Source organism: Chaetodon trifascialis, chromosome 18 (assembly GCF_039877785.1).
Source record: "Chaetodon trifascialis isolate fChaTrf1 chromosome 18, fChaTrf1.hap1, whole genome shotgun sequence".
NCBI lineage: Eukaryota > Metazoa > Chordata > Actinopteri > Chaetodontiformes > Chaetodontidae > Chaetodon > Chaetodon trifascialis.
The window spans coordinates 22,481,164-22,493,717 of NC_092073.1; the positions used below are offsets into that span (position 1 = coordinate 22,481,164).

A 12,554-nucleotide genomic window follows, 5' to 3' on the forward strand; every position below is an offset into this window, starting at 1 on the left:
CAAAACAGCGTTATTAAATGTCTAGATTTGCTCTTTTTTATTACGTAACACAGGTATGCTGCTGTTGTCGTGTTGAGCCGTCACAGACGCCTCTCTCCCACCCTCACGTGACTGACCGCTTCGCTTGGCTCGGATCCTCAGCTCGTGTCTGAGCGCACGTGCCAGGCACAAGCGAGACCCAGCGGCGGTGTTACGTCACGCTCATATCAAACCGATGCTGGCTGCCGGTGACGTGCAATATGGGTCAGTGCCGTTCCGGCACGCGCGCGCACGCACGCACGCGAGGGGGGTCTACTGAGTCACGTCAGATGGCAGCTCCATAAATAGCAGCACGAGGGTGAAACATGAAAACAGTGATGACCACGGACTGTTTCTCAGGGGTGGAATTAAAACAAATGGATTTATGATTAAATTATCCAACACTTTACTGCACGAGTACTCTTACTTTAAATACTTGAAGTACATTTTTCTTTTTACCTATCATATTCAATGCAGGAATTCTACTGCTAAGTACATTTACTCATGTGCTGTACTTATGTATAATTTAGAGGTACTTGTACTTTATTTTTATCTCATTTTTGTCTCACGTGCCACTGTCTACCTCTACTTATTATTTGACAGCTTTTGCTTTTCAGGTAGAAATTTCACACAGAAATCTTAAATGAGTGTCTAAAACAATGTATTGTCATTGTCAAGGGTTGAACTATTAACCAGTAACATATGTAAAGTCTGGCAGGGGTAGAAATAATAATTTGATAATACAGTTTATTATACAGTAACGTTACAAACACTGGTTCCAGTCAGCTGCCTAATTAACACTTTTACTGCAGATACTTTCATACTTGTTGCTAATACTTCAGTACATTTTGAATGCAGGACTTTTGCAGTGTGATGTTACTTCTTTTACTGAAGTAACGAATCTAAACACTTCTTCCACCACTCCTGTATGTGCTGCTCATCATCTGATCTGACTCACCAAAACAGCCTCAGTCTCCATCACCTGAAGTCCTGCGAGAGGCGAGTTTTTGCATGAAGAGGATGGTGGGAGCGTGACAGCTGGACAGGGAAGTTTGATGTGGTGGAGGACAGAAAGCGAAGCTCTCTGCATTTGTTTTATCCACCAGGTAAAAGACAACAAGGGGTCGTGTTTCTTTCAGACTTCCTGTCGGACAGAGACACGCTGACGTTGTGGCTGCTCGAGCTCCAGATGGACGCTGACGCTCCAAACAGACCATCTCTGAGCGGGACGACTCCTGCCAGCCAAAGAAATGCACTTTTCCTAAAAGGTGATGTTATTGGTTGAAGTTCGAATAACAACCTGAGCTGTTAGTGGCTAAAAAACAAGCACCTTTAGTGGACAGTTAGTTTCCCCTCATGGTTATCATTCACTCTGACGATAAAGTTGAATCTAATCTAAAAGTCATTTTCAAGCAATTATAGAAGAGAAAGTCCTGACACACAAACACACAGCAGACAGGTCAGAGGTCAGACTCAGTTACACAGCGGTGGCCCCGGGGCCAGAGCAGGTTCGCTGCTTTGCTCAAGGACACATCAGTTATTTTTGGTCTTTCCTCTGATGAGGACAGACGTGCTGTTGCCTGCTGCACTAACCAGCCCTGGATGCTCTTCCTGTTCCCGTCCATTAAAGAGCTGCTTCTACTCGACCTACCACCGCCAGGCCAGCGCAGGAAGTGCCCAAAAACCACTATGCCAGGTCAGTGGAGTTAAGATCTTTATTGGAAACCCAGCCTTCAAACATCATAGTACATTTTTATTAATTCAGAGTTACAGCAACAGCAGCAACAGGCCCCATGTGATCGAGACCAGTGGTTCCCAAACACTTATATACTTTACAGAGGTTCAGAGGGTGTGAGACCGACTGCTCGGACGTGAGGTTTTACTGGTGCGTGTGTGTGAGCGTGTGTGTCTGATGGGACAGGTTTGGGAAGCGCTGGTCTGGTCTGGCCTGGGACAGAGCGGCCGACCGGGCCGAGCTTCACGGCGCGCTGAAGCCACAGAGCGAGCGAGCGAGCGAGCGAGCGGCCGAGAGTTCAAAACAGAACACGGAAACAAAAACAGACGGAAACACAAATAAGGGAAACAATAGAAAAATACATTTTGAATCTTCTTTTGATTTCAGGGGAGAGGGATGGTCTTCAGTCGGCCGTGGGTCAATCCAAAACGAGCAAATGAGCGATGAGTGGAACGTGACGCGAAAGAGAAAAGCCTCCAGAGATCCAGAGCTGAGCTCAGGGTCTCATTTCATCCTGACGCTAACAAACAGCTTTCAAACTGTCCTACAGGCCACAGCTACGACGACGCAGGCTGCCACAGGAAGAAGAAAAAAAAACACAAAATAGTTTCTCCTTTTATTGGCGAATCCAGAGATTCTATACTTGTTGCTGAATTCCACATAGTGTGAAATCAATATAAATACACTTTAAAAAGATGGCGCGTTCTGTGTGAGAAGCTTTGCAGTCATGTTATCTGTGTGTGAGTGTTTCTCTGATAAGAAAAAGAAAAAAAAAAAAAACAGCGAATGACATGGTGAATTTGCAGTTTTGTCGATGTGAGAAGCAACAAGGTAAAAATCGAGCGGCGCTCCAGACGTTCACCCGAAATCGATGCTGGTGATCAGCCTGCTCTCATTCTCCAATCCAGCTGCATGAAGGCAGAGAAAGCATCATTGGTGTTCACGACAAACTCAAAGTACTGATGTCGGTTTGTCCCCGTGTGAAATGCACCTGAAGTTGTCCGAACAAAGACGTCCACTGATGGTTAACTGACACTAACTGACATACTGTATATTAATTATATGTATTGGATTGGCATAGGCTGATCTTAATAAAAATCATTATTGGTGCGGTGTATCGGCTCAAAATATCCCAATCGGAGCATCTGTAGTAAAATCCCACCTTCCCCCTCCAGTAGCAGGTCTTTAGATCTGAAAACAAGAGGAAATAATGGTTTCAACGTTTGTTCTGTGCTTTTAAAACTCTGTCATTCATCAAGCTTTTATAATTTTAGAAGAAAGGCTGCGACCAAAGATTGTTTCATTATTGGTTCATCTGCAAAATACTCAATATTCAAATGTTTGCATGATGAAAAATGCTTGTCACAACTTCCCGACAGCTCCAAAAGACCCAAAGAAGTTTAATATCATATTAGACATTCAGATTTGAGAGACTGAAACCAGCAAAAAAAACAATGATCAACATTGTTTACGATCAACTTTTGTTGACTAAATGATTCATCATTTAAGGTTTAGTTGGGAGATATTTGGTCATTTCATCTGTTTTAACTGTGAGGTAAGAGGAAGTAAAACTGGATTTGAGGAAAAAGGGTTTTTTTAAAGTAAGGTACATGAGATTAATTCTAAAATGAAAGGAGCTTACATCATCAATGTCCTCATCATCGTCGCCGATGTCATCAAACTGGATCTCGTCGTCGTCTCCAGGCCCGAAGGTGTCTGTCTCATTGATTTTGGCTGCGAGAAGACGACAGGAAGTGTTAAAACAGGAAATGCCATTCACGTTCAGGAATCAGAAAACATCCCGTTTGTACATAACTGACATAAAACAGGACAGAAGTGTCATGAAGGCCGGGACAGCGAGGACATCTGCTGTCTAAAGTCAGACACTACGTGCACTATTTGTTAACGATGCAAGACGACAAACTGTGACAGAAACATTAGAAACATGAAGGCTGAGGTTTGTTTTGGACCAAAGGAATCAGTTTACAGGAGCAGTATAAATAAACCCTGGGCTCGTCTGACGACAGTGACGTGGACTCTTTGGGCCCAGCAGGCGTGGCGTTGGCGTGGCGTGCGCTTTGACTCACCGTGCTCTGGCAGCTCTCCGTAGGCTTTCAAACTGCGAGCCTCGTCTGCGTTATACTTGAGGATGACATCAGCTTTGTTATCCTGAAACAGAAGACGAGGAATGAGGAAGTGCAGCGAAGAGCTCACACTGTTTGTTTTAGTCACATGTTGGGTCAGCTGAAGGTAACTGTACCAAAAACCTGATTACAGGAGAGACAGAGGAGCCAAAACGGGTCAGTGTTCAGCGATGGACGAAATGATAACAAGCAGCAAGATGTGATCAAAGACCCTTTGTGCTAACGGCTGCAGGGACACGAATATATCAGCAAACCAACAAGTCTGTGTCCATGTTTAAGTGTTTTGGGCTTTAGCAGACGATGACAAATAAATCTAAATATGAACCGTTTATTTAAATAATGACAAAATCCTTAAAAAGGAGCAGAAAATCAAACATGCAATAAATGCTAATGCGAGTCAGTTACAGGCAGTGTCAACAGGCTGAGTGTGTCACGTATGATCGACCAACACACCTGGTAATCTCTCAGTCCGACCAGGATGATGTCTGACGTGTTAATCCAAACCTAGAGGAAAACAAAACAGAGCAGAGATTAACCAACACACTGCACTTTGTCACACACACACACACACACACACACACACACACACACACACACACACACACACACACACACACACACACACACACACACACACACACACACACACACACACACACACACACACACACACACGGTCAACTGAGTCCATACTGCCACATTAACGGTGGCTGACTGACCATTGACAACACGCCGAGTCAGCATTACGTCAGGGGGTTTCCTGTGTGTGCTGGTGGGGAGAAAGGTGCGAGAGGACGGGCAGGACATTCCTACCTTTTTCCGGAGTTTTCCTCTGATGTGGCAAAGCCGCTTGGTTCCATCAAAGCACATGGCCTCCAGACGTCCGTTCCCCAGCATTTTGATCACCTGAGCGTATTCTGGAAGACACAAGAGGGCAGACAATGGTTAATCCGAGGTGACAAACTCAGCAAAATGACCTTAAAATCAGACATACCAAGTGCTGAACAAGGGTTAGATTAGAAACCAAGACGTCATGTGGAGGTCCTGCTCACAAAACCTGCCAGCAGGTCAAACAGTAGCTGGTGCATTTTGGTACGAGTGAGATCAACCGAGTGCTTCACAGATACAAAAACAGGGTCAACACATGACATAAACTACATAATGTGTATCGTTGGAGGTGTCCAGTCTCACCTGAAATAAACAACACCTCCGCTCACGTTAGGAGAGATTATTATGTTGAATTAAATCTTAAGCTTCAGGGAAAATGAGCAGTGGTTGTATCTCACAGAAATCTAATTTCTTAAAAAAGTGCCAGATGCAGGTAAAAAGCGCTGAGGGATGGAAACAGAAGGCCTCAGCGTCACTGACGTCTGAATGGGAAGGTTCTACTGTCGCTGTTTGTACAAAAAAGGCCAGCAAAGACAGAGGAGGGGGAGCTTCAGCATAAAACAAGAGGAAACAGATCAATCCTTTTACATTTTTAATCACACGACACCCATGACCTGACTGAATTAGAGTTTATTAAATTAAATATGAAAGCGAGTCCTTCCATTTCTTCAAGTTTCTATCAACATTAAGTCCTGCTCCAAACGAGAGCATTCAGTGTGAGTTAAGTGAGCCGAAGCCTCGTCCACACACCGGCTCACTTCCATACCAACAGGGATTTTGGCAGCACTTTGCACTGCAGTGGAAGCTCTGAGCTCCTCTGACTGCGGGCTGATACTGTCCCACCGACCGAGGCAGGGTAAGAACGTCCTCTGCACGTCAAAACGTCTTCTACTTAAAACATCACCGCTGAAATTATACTCCTTCAAATGTGAGATGTGCATTGTGCAAACTGTTGTAACATTAGCAGTTTCTGCTTGTGCTTTAATTCTCTGATTCAATTTTTCTGGTAAGACACACAAAAGTACAGAAACAAAATTGATCATTTCATTGTTTCAGGACAAAAACTAACCACGATTTTCATTATTAGTTAGTCTGCCAGCGGCTCCAATATTAATCCAGTAATTGTTTATAAAACATCAGAAAACAGAGGAAAATGCATGTCACAATGTCCAAAAGCACAATGAGCTGCTGGTTGCTGTTTGAAGGAACCAACAGTGCAAAGACATTCAGCTGACGGTCAGAAGAAACACAGAAGACGCTCAAAATTTACAACCTGAAACAAGAGATTTTGGCTCCTTTTGCGTAAAATTGATGATTTAATTATTAATGCATCCTTACAACTGCTGCCCACTAATCTCTGTTGATTGACAGAGCATTTCAGCTCTACTCAAGTGTGAAGATTTGCCTGCTTCCCAGTTTTACATCAAAGTAAATTAAAGACCAGATCCACTAGTGACAGGAGTACGATATCCTCACTTCAGAGCTGCAGCAGTGACCATGATGACCTCCTCAGACCAAACGCTGACAAGTTCATTCTGTGTCCTTGATTTGGCTTTAAAGGGGAATAACTAAACACTTCTGTCCCCCTCAGAGAGACACATGCAGTTCAAAGGCAGACAGTGATGGATCTTTTTATTTTACTGCCTTTACTCCAAATCCAGCAGCTGCTTCCTGTTTCCCAGATCAGCCTGAAACTGCATCAGAACCAGGACTCACCCTGTCCGTCCTCTTTGAACACCAGCTCTCTCTTCTCAGACTCATTCTCGTTCTTTCCACGTCGCCGATTCTTTCCTCCTTTACCTGGAATAAAAATGAGACAGGAGGACCCCAGTTAATGCTGTCCATTCGTTTTCATTGGGTCCTTTTCACCGAGCTAATGGTTGTTATCAGTTAGCCCTCGGTTCCAGCTAAGTCTCTCTCTCGCCGTGTCATTTCCAGCTGGTACACTTCTTCCACAGACAATCAGTCTATAATCAGTGATTTACACAACACCTATTTTAATGCCGGTGTCAACCACTCCCTGCTTGACAGTAAAGACACGGAAAGATGATAACGATTAAGATGACGTTGTCTAGCTAGCTCGCTAATCTAGGTGACATCCTCGGGATGACAGTTTAATGGACGCTCAAATGAGTTTAATATGCTGGTACAACGTTAGCTGGTGTTAACAAGTGTTAGTTTAGGTTAAATAAAGTCGCAATGTCCCGGCCTGACTGGGGTGGGGTTTAACTAGCAACTAGCTAGTTAGCTGTATCAAATAGCAACGAAATTACGCGACCAAGTACATTCTCGTTAGCTAACCGGCTAACAGGCACAAAGTGTTGAACACCTTTATCCCGCCTAAACTCATTCCATCGTTATTTCAGCCAAATTTCTGTTTGGTGGCCACGTTAACGCTACATACGCACATCGCCGACGGCTTTGTAAGCGACTCTTAATTCATGTTGCTAACTAGCGTTAGCTGGTCGGTGTCACGTTTTCACTGCGTGTGTCTTCGCGGCGGGCTCGACAGCACGAAGACGATTAACTTCACTGAAACATCCGTTCACGTCTTCCTCCGCCTCTTACCTTTATTTTTGGGCATATTCTTTTACGCCTTGGTCACGTTAATTCCACTCAGTAGAAACGACTGATGGTTAAACAATTACTGTTTACAACAGTCAGCGAAAGCACAGGTCTATACTGACTTCACGGGACGAGTAGCTAGCTAGTCACTGCTGATTTTCTCCGCCGGTTTGCGCATGCGCCCGCCAAGACATTCAAAACTCTGTTGCTTTATTGAAATAGGTGATTGTTACAGAGACAATGGCGTTCAGTTGATGGCTAAACGGCAGGTAAACAATAAAAAATAGTACTGGAAGAAATATTCATATTCTTTACTGATGTAAAAGTAGAAATACCCAATGTAAAATTACTATTCTAGAAGCCAAAGTCCTGTATGTAAAGTATTATCAACAGAATGTGCTTAAAATATCAATAGCAAAAGTAGACTCATTCCACAGAAACGACTCCACGCTCCACATTTTTACTTTTTTCTTCCTCATGTGTCATTTCATTGTCATGTTCTGTCTTTCAGTCATGTGATGATACACAAATGGGGAAACGTAAGTAATTCAGACATTAAATATTCATGTTTTAGACTGACCCACCTGTCTTACACTCAGAAGTTTGATGTGGCTCAACCGACAGTTGAAAACTTCAAGATGTGTCCACTCGATAACATTAAAGAATTAAAAGAATTTTTGTCATGTGTTTTTGCAGATTAAAGTTTGAAGCATGCAGGAAAACGTGTTCCGATCAAAAGAGGTGAGCGGTCAGAGAGTGATTGATATCTGAAGGAAAAAGAAACACAGCAGAACTCACAGTAATATTACAAGATTTTCCCACATCACAGTCGGCGCTGTACTCCTCCGCGCCACCAGGGGGCGCGCCGCGCCGTCGCTGCGCTGTGGGTAGTTTTATTTTCCCAGAGAGAAAATAGACATTTTGGTCGAAGCTCTGCTCCTGAACGGAATCTGTTGACCCTCCTGCACCGACCGTCAGTCTACCATCGTCTGTTTCTCAACTTTAAACTTCACCTGTGCGTCTCAGCTCTTTGCTTCTTCTGACAGATGGCCGACTGCTGCAAAGTTTAAGAAAATATCTGTTTTCGGCTGGGACTTGTAGTCTCTCTGCACATTAGCCACCTTGTTGCTAAGCTAGCTGCAGTTTTGTTTCCAGCCCAGCGAGGTTTGGCTGTGATGGCTGACTTCAGCAGCAGGATCATGGTGAGTGTTTCTGACCATTTATTTAATTTATTTAAGAGGCTGAGCTGCAGAGGAGAGCTGCTGCTTCTCTGAGCTCAGCGAAACAGAATAGCACATGTTTTATTACAGGGGCAGTAAACATTACTGACAGCATGTGTTCATAAATTACAGTCTGCAATAATTATTTCTAATGAAATACTTTTGGATACAAATCTTTTTATTTCCTCTCTAGTAAAACAAGTTAAAATACAAACGTTACAGCAATAACAGAGCATAGACTTCATGATCACAGGCTAATATAAAGAAATAAATAAGTAAAAGCATATTAGCAGAGTTTTATATTTGCATTAAGACTTAAAACATTATGTAATAATAATAATGACAGTAATGACTATAAACTTTAGTCATAAAGCACCTTTCACAGTAAAAATGCATTTACAATAAAAACATTTCATGCACCAAGTGGATTAAAAAAAGAGCGGACCAATAATCAAGTAAAATGAAAAAGGAGAGCACTTTACAACAAAGTCCAAACTATAAAAATAAGAACGCAGTCTGTTTAACATAAGATGGATGTTGACTGACAGTAAAATAAACATGATACTTTTGTACATAAAATGCATAAACTGTCATAAAAACAACATTTTAACAGACGTGCAGACGTGCAGCTTTCATGTAGCGACACAGAAACGTGTTCGTTCTGTTCATCGGCTCCTCAAACATTAAACGTTCTGTTTCTCTCGTGTCAGATGTCTTCTGAACACCTGGCGGTCGGCGGCGGGCCGGCGGGAAAAGCGGCGGCGTCCACGGTCGTGTCAGGAAATGGAAGCTGGGAGGGCGCCGGCGGGCTGGACCAGATAACGGTGGTGAGGATAGATGACACGCACATCGCTGAGGAGCAGTCTCACGTCGGGGGGAAGTTTAAAGATGGCGCCACAGAGTTCTACGAGGTGGTGGAGTACTCGATGCCTGCGGAGGAGGAGGAGGCCGTGGGGGAGGAGGAGGAGGACAGCGTTTATGTCATCGAGTACTCGAATCCTGAGGAGGAGGGAGAGAGCTACCAGTTCACGATGTCCGTCGATCGATCGCTGCCGGCTAAGAAGCCGGGAGTGAAACATCCCGTGTTCAGGGAGGACGCCGCCGCTCCCGTACCTGTGGCACCCAAACCGTCCAGGCCACCGAGGCCGAGGCACGAGGGGAGGCAGAAGAGGAAGCTGGTAACTGAAGAGGAGGTCACAAAGGAGGAGGTGGTGAGCAATAAGTGTGTGTTGGAGCTCGGGGAGAACTACAGTGACGTGATGGCGATGAATTCAGGCTCAGATAAAAGACTGGTGTGCCTCCTCTGCCCGCCGCCCGGGAAGTTCTTCAAGAGAGGCGCCGGGCTGGCCGTCCATTTGAAACAGATGCACCAGATGCTGGGAAAGAAGACGTTCTTCTGCACGTCGTGCCAGAAATCGGTTCGCACTCAGATCGAGCTGGACGCCCACACGAAACGCCACGCCAACCACGGCGCCGTGTTCACCTGCCTGCTCTGCTCGGCGGAGGAGGCGGAGAAGACGGGCTTCAAAGGCTCCAAGTGGGGCCTGAAGAAGCACCTGGAGAAGGAGCACCCGGGCGTCATCCCACGCTGCGACATCTGCAACAAAGGCTTCAAGACGCTCATGTCGTACCTGGCCGACCAGTTCAGGCACGTCGGCGTGTCGCCCTACTACTGCGCCAAGTGTCAGATCTACGAGATGACCGAGAGGGGCCTGAGCATCCACGTCAAGAACCACGACAAGAAGAAGAAGGAGCAGGAGTCCGGAGAGAAGCTGCTGCAGACGCTCGGCGTGTCCGCCGCCGTCGATAACTCCGCCACAGACGACTCCGACTTCTGACACGTTTTGTCCTTCGGCTGGATCTCTGCCGGCGTCCTCAGACTAAAGCGGCGGCGGCGGCAGCTCGGTGACCTCCTCTTCGTCAGACGGACCGCTGACGTTTATGCATCTTTGACTGAACTTTGGACTCAGTTTGTTTGTCTTCGTCAACCTTTTTTGTAAGCGGCCCTCTTATTTCAGATTGCGTGCCATGAGCCGGAGTCGTCCCCCTGCGGCGTCCATCGGTGTCCCGCTCAGTGAGTACAGTTATGTTGAAGTGGCCTCAGCGGGAAGGCAAGGGTCTCGTGTTTGTGTCGTCAGCCATCGGGCTGATGTGAGCCAGATGTGTGATGACCAGCTTCATTTAAAGGGATGAAAACGTTTATTCTCTGGGCGTCAGATGAGGAGATCGATGCGTCTCCTCGACCATCAGCTGACGCCTGAAAGCTCAAAGATTAACCCGACATGTTTAATGGTACAGCCACCAAAGCGTGTCCCACATCCCTTCAGTGAAGCTGGTCTTCTTCATCCTCACTTGTCTCACTGATGAAGTGTCAAAACGCAGTGAAAACGCACATTAAAGCCTTCGAATGTTTGATTTTGTTTGGCCCAGAACCCAAAGATAATCACTGAAAACGATCCAGAGAAACTGTAAACTCTCACTTTAATGAAGGAATCGACGCCTCAGACCCCCCCGGCCTCCCCGGCCCCGCGCTGCGTTCAGGTGTGTAAATACTGTATATTCCCCGTTTGTCATGAGTTACTCCAGCTACAGTAGAAGAATCTTTTCACGCCGCAGCGACAGACGAGCGTTTACGGTGACGCCGTCCGCACGGCAGCAGCAGGCCGTTAACACGGTTTAAAGACTGAGTTTGATCTCCAGACGCTTCGTACTCGAACGCTCCCTGAACGCAGCATGTTCCCATCACTGCCGCTGATCACATGGAGGCAGGAAGCGCGTTCACGTCCTGTGGTTCACGGAAAGATGTTTCCGCCTGTTTGACGTAAACGTCGTCACTGTAAATGAAAGCAGACGATTTAACTGAAGCTTCTGGAAACGTTGTGGAGCTTTCTGTCGCTCCAGTGACGAGCGGACCAACTGCGTCTACTGATGAAGCTCACGGAAAGCTCCGGAACAGCTGCGAAGGTTTAGTCAGCGCCATCGTGTGAGCCCGACGTAGAAGATTTCCTTAGAAATGATTTAGAAACGTCACAGTTAGCCGACAGAAGCATCAATAAACTCCAGTAAAGTATTTTTATAATCGTCGTTTCTGAAGATCTCAAAGTGGCTTTTAGCGTTTTTGACACTCGAAGGTGAAAAAAAATCAACAACCCGTGAAAGTAACGATCAGTGATCGATCGTGAAAGTAACGATCAGTGATCGATCGTGAAAGTGACAAGAATTCTTTCTATCAAACAGATTAAAGCAGCGTCTCAATTACACTTTATTTACATTATTTTTTATCCCTTAATTCATTTGGACCCTGTGAGGGGCCTCAGCCCACAGATTGAAAACCACTGAGTACTCTGTGTGTGTGTGTGTGTGTGTGTGTGTGTGTGTGTGTGTGTGTTACAGTTAAACGCAGTTCAGATTATCATGTGGAACCTGTTGAAGCCCAAAATGTGGATTTTAAACCCAGCGATGATCAAAATACTGAGACGGTTTAACGTTCACTAGTTTTTAATCTTTTTAATTTTTATTCTTGCAATCATGGGATCAAAAACAAGCTGTGTTTTTAATTTAATTGAGGTCATAAAACAATAAAAAGTCCAACATGAATCATGAATTTTCTACCTTTGGAGGCTGAAACACGTGTTAAAGGTGCTAAAACGGCTGAACTATGAACAGGGTTTGGTGCACAAACGCTGAGATGAAAATGAGTTTTTCTTTCTGAAAATGGATCGTTTGGATCAAAGTCGTGGATTTTACTGTTTTTTATTCTTTGCTGTAACATTTCGTCTCTGCAACTCTGTTTTATTTTGTGACATCATTAAAGGGAAACGCCACTGATTGGTTGAGCACTGTTGGATTTTTCTCCTCCTGATTGGTCGATAGTTTTGCAGCTTTTTGGCTGTAAACCAAAGTTTTGGTCAGTTCACACTTTGGCCTGATGGTGGCGCTCGACCATAAACCGGAATCCTTCTGCACTTCAGGTGGGTTTTTGTT

The 12,554-nt window shown here is 45.1% G+C and overlaps 2 protein-coding genes across 2 annotated transcripts; one reads left to right on the plus strand and one right to left on the minus strand.

Moving 5' to 3' along the window:
- Window positions 1-1,719: 1,719 nt before the first annotated feature.
- Window positions 1,720-7,530, minus strand: eif1axb (eukaryotic translation initiation factor 1A X-linked b). The gene is made up of 7 exons (XM_070986429.1): window positions 7,354-7,530; window positions 6,502-6,585; window positions 4,711-4,814; window positions 4,351-4,401; window positions 3,841-3,922; window positions 3,396-3,487; window positions 1,720-2,944 (listed from the first exon to the last, which is right to left on the minus strand). The coding sequence occupies exons 1-7, from the start codon at window positions 7,367-7,369 to the stop codon at window positions 2,939-2,941; spliced, it is 435 nt and encodes a 144-aa protein (XP_070842530.1). The 5' UTR covers window positions 7,370-7,530; the 3' UTR covers window positions 1,720-2,938.
- Window positions 7,531-8,268: 738 nt separating this feature from the next.
- On the plus strand, window positions 8,269-12,399 carry LOC139346853 (zinc finger protein 652). The gene is made up of 2 exons (XM_070986192.1): window positions 8,269-8,552; window positions 9,281-12,399. Exons 1-2 carry the CDS (start codon window positions 8,526-8,528, stop codon window positions 10,406-10,408), a joined length of 1,155 nt encoding a protein of 384 aa, XP_070842293.1. The 5' UTR covers window positions 8,269-8,525; the 3' UTR covers window positions 10,409-12,399.
- The last annotated feature ends 155 nt before the right edge of the window (window positions 12,400-12,554 follow it).